This window comes from Miniopterus natalensis, chromosome 4, assembly GCF_054644295.1.
Source record: "Miniopterus natalensis isolate mMinNat1 chromosome 4, mMinNat1.hap1, whole genome shotgun sequence".
NCBI lineage: Eukaryota > Metazoa > Chordata > Mammalia > Chiroptera > Miniopteridae > Miniopterus > Miniopterus natalensis.
In genome coordinates this window covers 86,891,955-86,908,187 of record NC_142084.1, presented here as the reverse complement: position 1 = coordinate 86,908,187, position 16,233 = coordinate 86,891,955, and the positions used below count along the sequence as shown (strand labels likewise).

Below are 16,233 nucleotides of genomic sequence, written 5' to 3'. Positions count from 1 at the left end.
AGGTTGAGAAACCCTGACATACAAGGAAAATGGGAGAAATGGCAGAAAAGATGTCAAAACATGGGCTTTCAGTTAGCGAGGCTACAGAACTGCTAGGGTATTTAGGTTTTATCCTATAACTATTACACTGGGAGCTGGGGCCCTGGAGCAGGACTAGGCCAGAGTTAGTGAGGCCAGCGAAGCCTTTTCTTCTGGGGAGGAGGGAGATGAGGGCTGAGATGCAGGGGCGCCTGTCCACACTATTATGCATGAGCACACTCACATCTAGACAAAATCCACACCAACGCATACATACATATAAACACACGCAGAATGAGCCGCTGCACAAACGGGTGCCCACAGACATCGTGCATATACATACTGATGCATAGCTTTGCATACCTGTACACACATCTAAACATGCACCCAGTCAATGCCCAGATATCCAGCCACTACTGCGTACACCCAGCAACTGAAATACACTTCGGCTGCACACCAAGGTGCAATAGCGGACATGTGCATGTACATGTGCATACCTGAGCCCTGATGGATGCTTGCACGCATGTACTTACCCATGCACACCCACACTCGTGATCCTTACTCTCAAGTACATGCACATTCAGGACAGAGGGAAATGTGCTCTGTTGTAAGCTGTCATGCCCACAGGCACCCTCAGATCCACCGTGACAGGAGTGCTCACGTGCAAGCAACGGACACATGCACACACACCCACGCCCTTGCAAACGCCTGGGTAACCGTCGCTTTCACGCACGGAAACCTCCAAATACACTGCCAGGTTCTTACACACGGAGAGATGCGTTCACACACCCCGGTCGCCACCAGCGCTAAAAGTTTTTTCCAAACCCACTGGGAAGGGAGAGCGCGGAGCCGCGGGTCGACCCACGTGACCGGGAGGCAGGCGTCGGGGTGACGGGATGGGAAAAGTATGCCCGGGGCGGGGGGCGGGGGGCGGGGGCGGGGGCGGTCCCGGGGGCGGGGACTCCGAGCGGGCCCTCGGCTTCGGCGCTCCGGACGCTGCTGGACCGCGGGCGGCAGCCGGGTGAGTGTCCTCCCTCTGTCCGCAGAAGGACCGGCGGGGAGGGGAGGACGCGCGGTGCTGGGGCGGGGGTGCGAGGAGGGGGAGGGGGGCCGCGAGCGCCCCCTCTTTGCAGGCCTGGCAGTGCACGGATTCCTACCTCCTGGCCTCTGTCTTCTGAACTGCATGTACCATGAATTAGCGTTTACTGAGCGCCTGCTGCGTGCGGGCGGGGGCTGGGGCTCACCTGCTGACAGCTGCGGCCCTGCGGGTACCGCGCCCCTGGGTGCCGGCCCTGCCAGCGCGGGCTGCGGCGTCTCATTCCCAGGACAGCAGCTCGGCGCCTCGGCGGGAGCGGGGCCAGGCTCGGAGGTGCTAGTGACTGGCTCAGGGCTGAGCACCTGGCAACTGCTGGTCAGGGGACCTGAACCCTGGTGAGTCTGAGTCCAACACCGCAGCTAACAATCCAGGCTAACAGTTACTGCGCGCGTTACCTCGTGGGCTCTTCGCATGGTTGAATTTATACAGAGCTGCAGGCTGAGCTCTGAGTACTAAACTGCAAGCCGAGGCGTGCGGCCCGTTCTTCACAGCCCTGGGCGCTGGCCTTCCTCCCCCAGACTTTCTTCTTTCTCCATCCCCACTGCCACTGCCCCCTTCCAGGACAGGATCTCCCAGCCAAAGGTCACACTGGCCCCCAGTGGCCTCCCAGCCCAGGCCTCTCCCCTAACACCTTGAGTACTTTCCACAGCCTCAGTGTGGTCCTCCTCTGCTCCTTTAGGAGAAACTCTCCTGCCCAGAGCCCTTCAAGAGTCCCCTCCTCAGACTGGCCTCCTCCCAGAGGCCCCGTGTCCCTGCCACACTGAACCAGCAGCATCAACAGTGTCCTCTCTATGTCAACCCAAGGCTGATCCTAGCACTGTCTGAAGTGTTTTCTCTCCCATTATCCGTTTCTGCAGGCCCGTCCGGCCACACAGTTCTCCTCTGATTTATTCTGTTATCTGGTGACTCTCAGCTGCCAACTCCTCATGCCCTCCACACCTTCAGAACATCGCCACTGCCCTCGTCCTAACACGTCGCATGCACCACACACCCGTTTCTTCCCAGATGTCTGGCTTCCCTCCAGCCCCTGGCAGGGACGCCAACCTCACTGATCTTCTAACCCTTCTACATTAGGGTTACCCTCTGTTTTAAACAACATAAAACTAACAATGTAACAATGTACATTTCAAAAAGGTAGAAAGTGAAAACTAAAAGCCCATACAGCTCGCAATTCGGAAAGGCAACCCCTTCAACAAGATGTTGCGTCCTTTTGGAAATTTCCTGTATATATATTTGTATGTCTCTATCTTTTTTTAACTCAAGGACAATCATACTTTACATTCCATGCTGCTACTTGCCTTTTTTGCTCTGTGTATCTTGGCCATCTTTCCATATCTGCATACACAGACCTACTTTGTTCTTATGACGGTGTCTTAGTGTGTCATTGTACCAATAAATCAGGATTTCTTTCACTAGTTTGGGGTCATCTTTGAAGCTACTCTGCCTCCATCAGATATTCAGCAAATTCCCCAAGAAGTTACTTCTTTCTCTGCAAATCCCTCCATTCTGCCCTATTTTTTTTTTTTTTTAATATGTGTTTATTGATTTCAGAGAAAGGAAGGGAGAGAGAGTTAGAAACATCAGTGATGAGAGAGTCATCAATCCGCTGTCTCTTGCACGCCCCCTACTGGGGATCGAGCCCCAAACCCGGGCATGTGCCCTGACCGGGTATCAAACAGTGGACTCCTGGTTCATGGGCGGGCTCTCTACTGCTGAGCCACACCGACCAGGCGTTTCTGCCCTATCTTGCTATCCCTTCTCATTTTCATCTACTGAGTGGACACAGACCACCAGACCTTCTCCACAGTCCCAGTCTCTGATGCTTTCTACTCCCCAATGTTCACCATGGGGTAGCAGAGGGTGTACACTCACAGATTCCCGCACCCCCCCTCAGGTCAAAGGCCTGCCAACCTGCCTTGGCCTTCGTGAGATGAGCTCCTGTAGAAATTTGATTTCTGGTCATTAAGTTCTAGTCTATGTGGACTTTTGAAAGAAATTCTGTGCTGAATCTTTTTTCAAGGAAATAATTCTCCCTTGGATGTGTGCATTTCTGTAGATGGCTTATTTACAGAGTTGCCCTGGTCAGGTTTAAGTACATGTCCTGTGCCCAAGCAGAGGGGCCATGGTAGAGGGTAGGGAGCCCTGGGCCCCGAGTCAGTAGGCCTGAGTTTCATTCCAGCTCCGACCTGGGAAAAAGGACTGACTTCATTTTTATTTACGAGCCCTGTTTTCTCTTTTGCCACATGGGGATGATAGCATCAGCATCTTAGAATTGTGGGGAGATTAACGGAGAGGGTGAACATCAAAGCTTTGAAACAAGAACACACAGTCCACACAGAGAACACACACACGGGGAGTCCCCTCCTCCTCTGGACCAGGGGCTGCACACCACCCGGGCTGTGCTTTTTAATCTCCCATCACATCTCTCCTGTTCTCACGCATTATTATTACTTTTTAAAATATCTTTATTGATTTCAGAGAGAGGAAGGGAGAGAGAGAAACATCAATAATGAGAGTCATTGATCAACTACCTCCTGCACGCCCCCTGCTGGGGATCGAGCCCACAACCCAGGCATGTGCCCTGACTGGGAATCGAACCGAGATCTCCTGGATCCTAGGTTGATGCACAACTGCTGAGCCACACCCGGCCAGGCCTCACACATTATTATTATATCAGAATAACACTGCAGTTGCTGGGTGCTTCCTGAGGGCTGGTTACTACATTAGCTCATTTAATATTATCATTACTCTATAAGGGAGGGACAGGCAATCAAAGCACTCAGGGAGGCATTCCTAAAGACCTCATATAACTCAAATTCCTGATATAATTCAAAACGCACCTGCCGAAGGAACGATGGCAGTATTTCTGTTCATGGATTCGAAAAGGGCTCTCACATGGCTACCGCATAAACACAGTCTGCAATTTATAACTCCTGCTGCCTTGCAAGGTTCTTCACAAGCTCTCACACATAAAGGGAAACCATAAATATGTTTCTATCATGCTATTTCAAATTCAAGTGATTCAAATATCACCATACAGTTTTCTCCCATTTTACAGACAAGGAAACTGAGGCTCAGAGATAACTTAGCAGAGGTCAAATAGCTAGAAAATGACTCCTAACCATCTCTTAACCACCAGATCAGCTCTGTGCTTCTTGAAAACCAGTCCTATGTTAGATCTTTAGAGTTACTCCAAATGTCTGTCAGGGCCTGGCCAGAAGTGGCTCCATGGATATCAGCAAGCCCAGGGAAGTCAAAGAAAACCTAGCCCTTTTTCCCCAACCCTTCAGAGTTCAGATTTTGTTCCCCTGCCTCAGTTCCCAGATCCTCAAATGTGGTGCCTCTGTGCCATTCTGAGGAATCGCCTAGCCCCGTTTCCTTCCCCTGCCTTCAGCACGGTCCTGGCTGCCCTTGAGAGAGAGCCTGTGTCAAAGAGAAAGAAGGGGCAGGACTTACTTCCTCTCCTGGCCACACAGGTATGCCAGGCTGGGTCCTCATTATGACCAGACACTGTGCCCTATATAAGCGACAACCACAGCTTTTCATTCCAGCATCCAGCCTCAAAGGCAGTAAAAATAGGTGACACCATTGATTGGGCATCCTTGCCAAGCTGTGGTGCCAAGTTCCAGCACACATGTCCCACGGGCCTTCTGTCACTTGAAGAGCTAAGCACTATCCCATCGACTCACCTGCCTTTATTATTCACCTGCATTATGTATGGATCGTGGTCACACCAGGTGGCTCATAGGTGTGTGGGGCCAAGACAGGGACCCCCACAACGTCCCCCAGTGTGGAATGGCTGGGCAGGAATGAAGGCCAAGCTTCCCTACAACGCTCTTTTGATAGCAACCTACAGAAACAATTCAAACTAGCTTAAGTGAAAAAGGAGAGTTTCTTCTAAGACTATAGGGCCTGCACCTGAAATGCCACAGGACTCATGGAGGGAGGTCAAGACTGGTTTTCATTAGTTCTGCCGCAGCTGGTGGTAATGACAAGGTTAAACAAGGTCTGAATTTTTGTATCAAGCTTTACTTCCAACATCCATTATGTTGCTTGATTTTCAGAAAGACAAGAAATAATGAAATAACAGTAGGTGATGCTTCTTACCATGTGCAACCCGCATTCTAGGAGCATTATGGAACCTTCTAAGGTAGACACCGCTGCCGTCGCCCCCAGGAGAGAACAAGGCTGAGGGAAAGAAGACAAGTAATTTGTAAAGGGCTGCACTGCTAGTTCGTGGGATTGCAACCCAAGCAGCTGCGCTTAGAGCCAATGCAGTAGCCGCACGTGGCTAGGGAGCACGTGAAATGTGGCCAGTCTGCATTAAGATGCGCTACAAGTGTGTAAAACACACACCGGGTTTCTAAGACTTAGTGCCAGTTAAAAAATGCGAAATACCGCATTAATAATTTTTCTATTGATTAAATGTTGAAATGGTGATGTTTGAGATATATTAGTCTAACCTACACATATTATTAAAATTAATTACACCTGCTTTTTTTTAAAAAAACAAAAACATTTTAACGTGGCAATAAGGCCATTTAAAATGATATGTGGCATTATGTCACATGTCTGTTGGACAGCACTGTTCAAACATGGTCCCCAGCCCTCTGGCCTGCTGTTTGGTGGCTGGTCCTCAGGGGAAGCTGGATACAGGCTCCTAAACAGCCTCAGGCCTCCTTACCTCCCCTCACATCTGGCACATCAGCTGCATTCTTCCCTCTCACTGCAGCGCTGGGCAGGTCCGGAGCTTGATGACTCTGGCCTCAGACACCCCAAAGCCTGACTCTGGACCGCACTGCACAAGCAGCTGAGGTCCAACGTGAAGCCCAGGGCCCAAAGGATGGGCTCGACGTCACTGCATCACGTGCCACGTTCTCTGGTTTCTTAGGATTTGGGGCATTAATGCAGTGGCCACCAGGCTGACTCCCCGTGTGCTCTCGGGAGTACCCCTGAGACAGACCCCGAGAGATCCTGGCTGCTGAGACCTCACCAGGTCATGGTTTGGCCGCGGGCCTCTTTTTCTAGACTGAGCCAGAAAAAGGGGGTGGAAAGAGAGAAAAGAGACCAGATATTTTCTGGGGCCGTTTGACAAGTAGGTCCCATGACTTTTAATGGTCTGTATTTTGACTCTGGATGCTGGAGTTTTCCAAATGGGCATTGACCTGGAGATCCCAAGAAAGGGGACCGTGGGATGAGCGCTGTGTGAGTCCCTGCAGCCGGCGCCTCTCTCCTCCAGTCGGTGTCTCAGCTCTTCAGAGAAGCTGGAGAGGGCTGTTTCCAATTTGCTTCCTGGAATTCAGGGAGGGCGAGGTGTGTTTCTCATTATAGAATTTGCACTCCCATTAAAGCCAATTTTTAAGGCATTTCATCTGCAAGCAAGCCCCGCCCCATTGCAACCACGGCCCTTCCGTTTTAAGTCCAAGCACTGGAAGGTTTGCCCAGTTGGGTCAGATTCAGGTGCCCTCCCCCACCCAGAACTAGGCCTCCCCATGAAATACTCCGGGAGCCCCTAGTGTGAGATCAGGACTGCGTGCTGTTAGCTCAGCTGCAGTTGGCAGCAATTACAATTTTAAACAAGGCTCTAACTTTTGTATCACGTTTTGCTTTCAACATCCATTATCTTGTTGGATTCTCAGAGCAGCGCTGTGAGGCAGAGGGGGTGAGTGTTATTATCTCCACTTTGTAGGTGGGGAGATGGAAGCTCCGATAAAGGAAATGATTTTTCTACAGTCACATGACCAGTGGGTTGCAGAGCTAGGACTGGGGCCCAGTCTTCTGAATCCCAGTCCAGTCATCTCATTGGGTTTCCCTCAGCAGCCAAGTGTGGCTTTGTCATCCGCACATTTACTGAAACCCTTTTGATCCTGTTGCTCTTTTATTGTAAGTGACCATTTCATTCAAGGCTGGAACAACTGTGAGTTGAGCACTTGCTAGACTCCGGTGACATCACACAGAGCAAGATGGGCAGGATCTCTGCTTTCCTGGACCTTCATCTCCAGGGGAAAGACATAGACAGTTAACAGGTCAAGAAGCAAAGAAATATAGAACCACAACTTGAGCCCTATGCTTAGAAAGGAAGGCCAGGGTGGTCTGAGCAAATAAGCAGGGTAGGCGGGCTCGTTTAGATCCTGTGCTGGGGCAGGACTCTCGGAGGAGAGGTTATTAGACTTGAGGCTTGAAGGAGGAGGCAGGCAGCTATTGGAGGGCTTTGGATGGAGGAGACTAGCATCAGGGGGCATTTTAGGCAGAGTTCTCTCCAGCCGCCGAGCGTTTACTGTGTCTCTCACTGGGCGAGAAACCCTGAGGACATTGTCTCACTATGCCTACACACACCACGAGGCAGGTATACTATTATTTCTACCGGATAGTTGAGGACACTTCCTGGCTGGGTTTCTCATGTCTCTTAAAAACCGCCCCTACCTATCAGTGCGCCACAGCCTGATCACCAACAGGTCAAATTTATTTGTACGTGATTTATGTCCTCTGATCTCCAAGATGAGATTATTCAGAACTCAGGCCTAGCAGTCTTGCTCAAGGCCCACACAAGTGTCCCCTGAGTTTCTACTGGCAGACCATGTTCAGGTAGAGTCAGCCAGAGACAGATGTCCCCATTCTGGCCTTTCTCACATCACAATCTGGGTGGAGGGCCCTTGGGAAGGAATTGGGGGGCATTTCCTGAGGGTGGGAGGAAGAGGGAGGAGAAAGGCTGCTTCCCTGACAGTCCTGGCTGGGGCCCTTTAGCCCCTAATGTTTCCCTAGAACATGTGTATTTATGAATCATTAGCTACTTAACTGAAAGATGAGTTAAGAGACTGGGCAGATTAAAACCAGACTGAAGGACTTTATCCAAGTTTAGCACCTCATGATTCTGTGTTTGGGGTTTAATCGTCCAACACTTTTTTCCCTTTAGCAGGCAGACTGTCTTGCAGCCTCCTGCAGTCAACTCACTCCAGAAAGGACAATGTGAGAACTAAGATAATTTTTTAAAGTTGAGGAAGGACCAATAGGCCGCTGCCTTGTTTTCCCTTTGCTGTGGATGTTCTCTAGGGGAGACTCTGAGTCCCAAATACTCGTTAATCAAGCAAGTACTTCTTTTTCTTTTTTTCTCCTTTTTTTCAATCCTCACCTGAGGATATTTTTTTCCATTGCTTCTTAGAGAGAGTAGAAAGGAGAGAGGGAGAGAGAGAGAGACATCAATCCGACAGAGACACATCTATTGGTCACCTTCTGCATGGGCCCCGACCAGGGCGGATATGAGCCTACAACAGAAGCTCATCCCCTTGGCAGAATCGAATCCAGGGCCCTTCAGTCCGCGGGCCCGCGCTCTAACCGCTGAGCAACCTGGCTAGGGCAAAGCAAGTATTTCTTGAACACCCATTATGTGCAAGAAAGTTGGAAGCCCCAGGGGTATAGCAGGTTAGCTGCGGTCCCCTCTCCCAAGGGGCTTCCGTTTTAATGGGAGGCACGGGGGAAATGCAACAGGCCCAGTAAGCAGGCAAGCAGGCAAATACCGTGAATAGGGGTGAGCTTGTAGAGCTGGAAAGACAAGCAAGGAGCTGGGGTCCAAAGGGAGAGCTGTGAGGAAGGCCTCGGAAGAAGTGACATTTAAGCTGAAACAGGATAAAAAGCCAGCCTGCCAAAGGGCGGGGCCCCTGGGTTTCAGAAAGAGGGGCAGCCTGGAGCTTGGTCTGAAGGAGAAGGGATGTCTGGAGGCGCAGTGAGAGGTGGGGGGAGCCGGGGTTGGGTGGTGGTAGAGGGGAGCCAGGTCATTTGGGGCCTTGTGGGCCACATCGCCAGGGGGTCTGATATTTGCAGCCAGTGGAGCAAGATCAGCCAGGAAGTGATGTGGCTGAGTTGTGCTTTTAAAAGATCCCTCTGGCTCCAGCTCGGAGAGTGCGTGCGTGGGGAGCGAGGGACCAGGGAGGAGGCTCTTGCCAGGTCCAAGCAAGAAATGAGCTGATGGCCTCCGGATGGGCTCTGTGCACCCTGGTCTTTTGCTTCAGCCCCTGAAAACACCCCATTAACACTCCAAAGAGGCTGATGGTGGGGAGTCAGAGCCCAGGAGGCTGCCTTCCCTCCCCCATCATCTTGGCTAAGCCAAGCGCAGGCCTCTTAAAGAACAGGAGGTTTTCTTCAAGCATCGATTTACTCGAGTATCCTGAGGAGAAAACGCATCACTCTTACATTTTCAAAGTCTCTGTGTGTAGTGTGTGTGTGGATGTGTGTAAAATGACAAAATACACAATATCAAAGAAACCTCTGTTGCTCTGTGTAGTTTTGCCACACACTTCAGGTCCCTCCTGTAATTTGGGACATTTGGGAGGAAAAATGAAAGAAACCCTGATATAATGGAAAGCATTTGGGCATGAGGGTCAGCCAAACCCAAGTTCAAATATAACTTCGGCCGCAAACTAGTTATGTAAACATGAGCGAACTAGCCTCTCTGAGCTTCAGTTTCCTCTTCTATAAAACAGGAAACCAATATCGGGAGAAGGGAGCAAGGTGCAGTGAATGAAGTGTGGTCTGCAGAGCCCTCGGACACGGGTTCGAATGCTGTTCCCACTGCTCCGACTATGTGACTTTGGGTAAATCGTTTGACTTCTTAGAGCCTCTGTGTCTCCCTCTGAAAAATGGAACAATGAGTTTTCCACCTTCATAGGATGTATTGTAAACTTCAAATAAAAGAATTCAAGTAAAGAGCGTCACACAGTGCCTGGGAAATTGTAGGTGTCCAGCAAAGTCAGTTTGCCTCTGTCTCTGTTTCCCTGTCAGTCACTGAAGAGGTCAGAGGAGACCAATCCTTGGGGCTTCCCCAAGTCTGGAATTCTGAATTTATTTAAAAGACCATGGAAGAGTTAAGCTGTCTGGATTCCTCAGGCCATGGCGCCCACCCCAGGTTTTCTCAGCACTTTGGTATAGAAAGTAGACTGGGGGAGGGGGGGCAACCCGGAGGGTGAGTGCACAGGCTGGGAGCAAGGCTATTTGGAGCCTTGTTTTCCTTGGAGGTGTCCTGGGGCCAAGGAGCCTCTCCTCTCCCTCCCTCTAGGTTTGGAACCAGAATCTAGTCATCCAGTCTTTATTTCCAAAACAGTTCCTGGCTCCGGCTGCGGGAACCTCCAGCTGCAGCTCTGAGAAATCCCTTGTTCCTTGTGTGTTCTAGAGCCCTGCTTCTCCGCCCTGACACTGGGCCTGCCCTGGGCGAGCTGTCACTGAGGCTGTCCCTGCTGTTCAGAGAGGCTGGTGCCGGCAGGCATGGGCTGGAGAGCAGGCCCGCCTCCCTCTTGGCCAGCGTGTGTGGCTGAGAGCGGAGGTCAGAGAGAGAGGGGATGGGTAACTGACGCCCATGGTTCCCCTCTCCCCTGCCTGTCTTCATCTAGTTGTTCACTGGACCCTCACCTGCCTGGGAAACTCACTTCCACTGCTTCCTTCCTCTCTCTCCCTCAACCAAAACTGTAACTTCCCAAACCAGTGCAAACCTGCTTGAAGAATTCGGTTTCTCTTCTGGGAGCCCAGATGTCACTGGGCCATAAGTCCTGCTGCTCCAGAGGACAATGGTGTGATGATGAGTGTGTCACCCCAAGACCCCTCCAAAGTATATCCTGGGCCCATGACTCAGCTCATCCAAATATATACTCAAGATCTGATGACAGTGTCCAGCTACTTGTATGTGAGGTAGGAGAAAGCAGGAGCGAGGAATAGAATTGCACCTCTCCCAGCTGCGTCCTCCCCCCGGATGCCTTTCTGACTGACCACCAGTCAGCTCAATGGCCGGACTCCCCTGCTCACAGCTCTCTTGCCTCCTACAGGTGACCACCATGATCCCCTGGGTGTTCTTGGCCTGTGCGCTCCCCTGTGCAGCCGACCCTCTGCTTGGTGCCTTCGTCCGCAGGGATTTCCAGAAGGGCTCCCCTCAACTTGTCTGCAGCCTACCTGGCCCCCAGGGCCCACCCGGCCCCCCAGGAGCCCCAGGGCCCTCGGGAATGGTGGGAAGGATGGGCTTTCCTGGCAAAGATGGCCAGGATGGCCAGGATGGGGACCGGGGGGACAGCGGAGAGGAAGGTAAGAGGTCCAGTGACTGCCCCTCCTGTTCCCACCTGGGGTTAATAGCATCTGGCACAGATGGGGTTTATGAAGTTACAAAAACTAGTGTTAATCCCATCTCATTATCAACCAAATTTATGTCTCTTTTAAAAAGAGCAGTGTATTCTGAAAAAAAAAAGTGAATATTAAATGTTGTGTTCCTTCCCCAGCTGCACCATTGACTTGCTGAGTGACTTTGGGCAAGTTTCCTGAAATACTATTCAGACCTCTTTTGGTTGCAAGTGGTAGAAACCCAGTTTATAGCCCGAAATGGAATTTATTGGCTCATGCAATTGGGAAGCCCAAGAGTTAAGCTTCAGGAATGACTGGATCCAGGCACTCAAATATTGTCACGGCTCTGCTTCTCTCTGTGTGTTGGTTTTGTTCTCACGAAGGCTGCAAGTTCTGAAATGGCAACTGGTAGGCTCAAGGCTTCTTCTTCATGGTTTGACCCATAGAGCAAATCTCAGGATGACTGATCCTCCATGATCACATGTCCATCCTGGATCAATCCCTTTGACCATGGAGGTGAGGTACCACCATTTGCCAGAACTGGGTCTTGTGCCCACCCCTGGGTGTGTGTGATTGGGTGGTGAGGGCAGTTGGTCACTGGGATTGACAGCCTCACTGGGATCACATGAGGTAGTGAAGGTCAGTTCCCAAAGGATGCCAGGTAGCCAGCAAACACGTTGGATACCGTCTACAGGCCCTCTCAGCCTTGACTTCACTTACATCTCTGAACTCTCACCCCAGTAACCAAATACTTTCCAGCGTCAGCAGAACCCAAAAATGTATGTTTTAAGCAGGAGGGAAATCATAACTTTTATTTGTATGGCATTTTAACACTGACAAAGCATTATCCCATTTCCTGCCAACAGTGGTAGATTCGGGTCTGGGCATGTGCTCCACACAGGACCAGCCAGAGTTTTCCCTGACTCTCACCTTAGGAGTCCTAGGGGAGGACAGATATATCTGCTGTTGACTCCCCCCTCTTGATCAAGAGCTGTGGGGATGGAGGTCTGGGGCTGCTTTGGGCCATCTCTCCTGCCATGTAGTGAATCTTTGCTGAGAATTAATCCAACACACCAAGGAATGTGATGTTGAGAGATGGAAAGCCCTGACATGTAACCAGGACAAAGCCCGGTCACCCTGGGACCAGTCCTAGTACAGGAAGACCACCAACCACCTCCCCTGACACACATGCATAACTTTATCTCCACGAAGGTCTTGAAACGTGAAGTCATCTCTTCCTGAAATTTCTCAAACAAGTAATCAAGAAGGAAGCACATCACATAACATGTGGTAGAAACTTCCCGGTAGGCTTCCTTATTTGTCTTCCCCAAACACCTTAAATCCAAAACAACTCTGCCTTTACTTCTGCTCACTCAGCCCCTTCTCCCATCCGTTTGTTTTCATTTTCTTAAAGAACAGCTTTGTGACCTTTCTTGGTTTTGTTTTTCCCCCTGTTCCTTTTATTTATTTACTTACTTATTTTTAAAGATTTTTAATTGATTTTAGAGAGAGGGAAAGGGAGAGGGAAGGAGAGAGAGAGAGAGAAACATCAATGCGAGAGCAAAACATCCATCAGCTGCCTCCTGCAAGCCCCCCACTGGCCAGCAGGCCCTCAACCCCGGACACGTGCCCTGGCCTGGAATCGAACCGGCCACCCTTTAGCGCATGTGATGACGCCCAACCAACTTACAGCTTGAGTTACACACAAATACACTGTCATTGCAATAGACTCAAACAATGCAAATACAGCAACAGTCCTCCTTAATTCCTACCCCCTTCTTGTCTTGCCCTCACCCTCCAGAGGTAAACACTGATAACTGGTTAAATATGAATCTTCCCTGGCCCTTTTCTACATACTTACATCGTGTATAATAATACCAGGCACTGCCAGGCACTTAGTATAAGCCATCTGTTCCTGAAAACTAAATGTTCAGTGAGAAGATACTATTAGGGAATCTATTTCCTTACTTACTTAGGAAACATTAAAATATATTACACTTTAACCCAAAACTCTAAAACACAGTAAAATGCCTACATATATACATATAAGAAGCAAAGTATCTTGTTAGGGTATAAAATACCTACATTACTTTCTGATCATCCAATTTTTAGTGGTTAACAAAGAGCTGACTTGTGTACAGTGATGCTAGAATGTTCTTTAGCACCAACAACCTTCAGAAGCAGGCTCCTTCATTGGCATTCAATAGGCTTTTCAAAATATCTACACCCAGTTCTACCGGTCAACCAATTGTACCAGTTGTACAATTGTGTTTGGATGTGACTCAGCTCTTTACCCTTAATATGTTTTGTTTAAAATGTTGTGTTAGCCCTGGCCAATGTGGCTTAGTTGGGTGAGCACTATCCCATGCACCAAAAGGTCGCCGGTTCGATTCTCGATCAGGGCACATAGTTGGTTGCTGGTTTAATCCCCAGTTGGAGCATGTACAGGAAGCAACTACCCAATGTTTCTCTCTCTCCCTCTCCTTTCCTCTCTCTCTAAAATCAATTTTTTTAAAAAGATAAAATGTTGTATTGAGTTTAGGAGACATGACTATAAATATTTTCTATATAATCATTGGCCAAAAATATTGTATTGAGAGAAATGCACATTTTGTGAAATGTGGTATTAAAAACCAAGAGGCATTCTACAGGAAATGTTCTGCAGGGCATGCCTAGTGTATTTAGCTCATGCTCACTATGGGCCAGGTGCTCTTCTATGCACTTAGATGAGCAGAAACAGCATTGTGGTTTCCTTTGAACAACAACAAAAAAAAAAGCAAAAAAATGGTTCTACCACCTTCTCTTTCCTCTTAACAGGATATTTTGGAGAAGTTTTCATATAGTACACATAAATCTGCCTCATTTTTAAAAAACTCCTGCATAGAATTTCATAATCTTTAATCCTTTCCCCTTGGATGGGCAGTTAGTTGTCCCCAGTGTTTGCTATTGCAAGCCATGCTGTGCTAAACACCCTTGCACACATGGGCAGGGATCTGGGAATCTCACTAAGATCAGTGTTTTGAGGTCAAGAGGCTTCTTCCAGTTCTCTTCTCAACCCTTGACCAGCACAGCCCTTCAAAGGACTGTTCGAGCAAACAAACCAGACTCTTCTTAGAAGGCAAGAAGAGAAAAGGCTATGAGTTGTTACGTTAGTTTTGCCCCGATCCACAGTGATTCTGGAAGGTAAGTATCACCATTCCCAGTTTCCAGATAGGACTGGGACACGTGCCCCGGGTTACAGCCCCAGGATTTGCACCCATTTCCAGGTAGCTCCAAAGCCCTCTGGTTCTTCCTATTACCCAAAGGCCTGTGTTCCAAAGATGGAAAGCCAAGGCCCACAGGTCTGCCCATTTCTCTGAGGCGCCCTTCATAACACCAGCTGCTCTGTCTTCCAGGTCCACCGGGCCGAACAGGCAATCGAGGAAAGCCAGGACCAAAGGGCAAAGCCGGGGCCATTGGGCAGGCTGGCCCTCGTGGCCCCAAAGGGGTGAGTGGTGCCCCAGGGAAGCATGGCACGCCGGGCAAGAAGGGGCCCAAGGGCAAGAAGGGGGAGCCCGGCCTCCCGGGCCCCTGCAGCTGCGGCAGTGGCCACGCCAAGTCGGCCTTCTCCGTGGCGGTGACCAAGAGCTACCCCCGGGAGCGGCTGCCCATCAAGTTTGACAAGATCCTGATGAACGAGGGCGGTCACTACAACGCATCCAGCGGCAAGTTCGTCTGCAGCGTGCCCGGCATCTACTACTTCACCTACGACATCACGTTGGCCAACAAGCACCTGGCCATCGGCCTGGTGCACAACGGCCAGTACCGCATCCGGACCTTCGACGCCAACACGGGCAACCACGACGTGGCCTCGGGCTCCACCATCCTGGCTCTCAAGCAAGGTGACGAGGTCTGGCTGCAGATCTTCTACTCGGAGCAGAACGGGCTCTTCTACGACCCTTACTGGACCGACAGCCTCTTCACAGGCTTTCTCATCTACGCCGACCAGGGCGACCCCAATGAGGTGTAGACAGGCCGCACTGGGTCTCCAGGGGCAGAACCCACTCCTGGACTTGGGCCTGCAGGGCGAGACCCCTAAGCTGTCTGCTGGGGCTGGGGGTCAGGAGCTTCTGGACTCAGGCCAACCTCCTCTGCCCCCTTTCCCTCCATCATTAAATCCAAGCTTTTTTTAATTCATCCTTCCATTTATCTAATTATTATTTTTTTTTAGTACCTACTGTGTGACAGGAGCTGTGCTACAGGCTGGAAGGTACCGCAGTGAATAAGACAGACAGAGGCTCTGGCCTCATGGGGCTCCCATTCTAGCGGAGATACAATGTGCAAATAAACAAATAATGTAATTATTGAGCCAGGGTGGAAATGCACACGCCATGGTCAAAAGTAATCGGAATAACAGGAGACAGGGAAGAGGTGGAAGTTTTTTTGGATTCCATCCTTTTAGGTTTACTTATACTCAGTAAAGTCTACACATCTTAATGGACAGCTCAATGGATTTTTACTTACATGCAGAGTTTGTAACCTCTGTGTAGATTAGGAACAGAGTATTTCCAGCCCCCCAACTACCCAAGGCTCTCTTAAGTCCCTTCCAAGTCAGTCCCAGAAAGAGGTTCATTTTTAAGCTGAGCACTGAAGCAGAAGAGGGAGCCATGCAGAGGGCTGGGGGAAGGGGTCTCCTGGCAGAAGGAGCTGCAAGTGGAAAGGCCTAGACATTGGAGAGATCTTGGCATAGCTGAGGAACTGACTGAAGGCCAGAGGGTTGCAGAGAAGTAACAAAGGAGCCGGGAGGCATGAGGTGCGAGGCTGGAAGATTATACAGAACCTCATAGGTTGTGGCAGAGTTCATTCCCTCAAGAAAGCTTGTCAGGATGCAAGAGTGAGCATGACATTAATATAGAAATAACCTTTTAAAAAAAATTTTTTTTATTGATTTTTAGAGAGACGGGGGAGAGAGAGACACATCGATGTGAGAACAACAAAACATCCATCTACCTCCTGCACACCCACTACTGGGGATCAAGCCTGTA

At 50.0% G+C, this 16,233-nt stretch overlaps 1 protein-coding gene across 5 annotated transcripts; it reads left to right on the top strand.

Annotated features, from left to right (window-relative positions):
* Window positions 1-990: 990 nt before the first annotated feature.
* Window positions 991-15,385, top strand: C1QTNF2 (C1q and TNF related 2). Of its 5 annotated transcripts, XM_016214026.2 has the most exons (4): window positions 9,089-9,702; window positions 10,587-10,789; window positions 10,924-11,176; window positions 14,605-15,385. In XM_016214026.2, exons 2-4 carry the CDS (start codon window positions 10,631-10,633, stop codon window positions 15,216-15,218), a joined length of 1,026 nt encoding a protein of 341 aa, XP_016069512.1. In that variant the 5' UTR covers window positions 9,089-9,702; window positions 10,587-10,630; the 3' UTR covers window positions 15,219-15,385. The 5 variants fall into 5 exon arrangements, 4 of the variants coding, with proteins under 4 accessions (XP_087673087.1, XP_016069513.1, XP_016069512.1 ...); XM_087816961.1 differs by lacking the exons at window positions 9,089-9,702; window positions 10,587-10,789 and adding an exon at window positions 991-1,039; XM_016214027.2 differs by lacking the exons at window positions 9,089-9,702; window positions 10,587-10,789 and adding an exon at window positions 1,165-1,449.
* The last annotated feature ends 848 nt before the right edge of the window (window positions 15,386-16,233 follow it).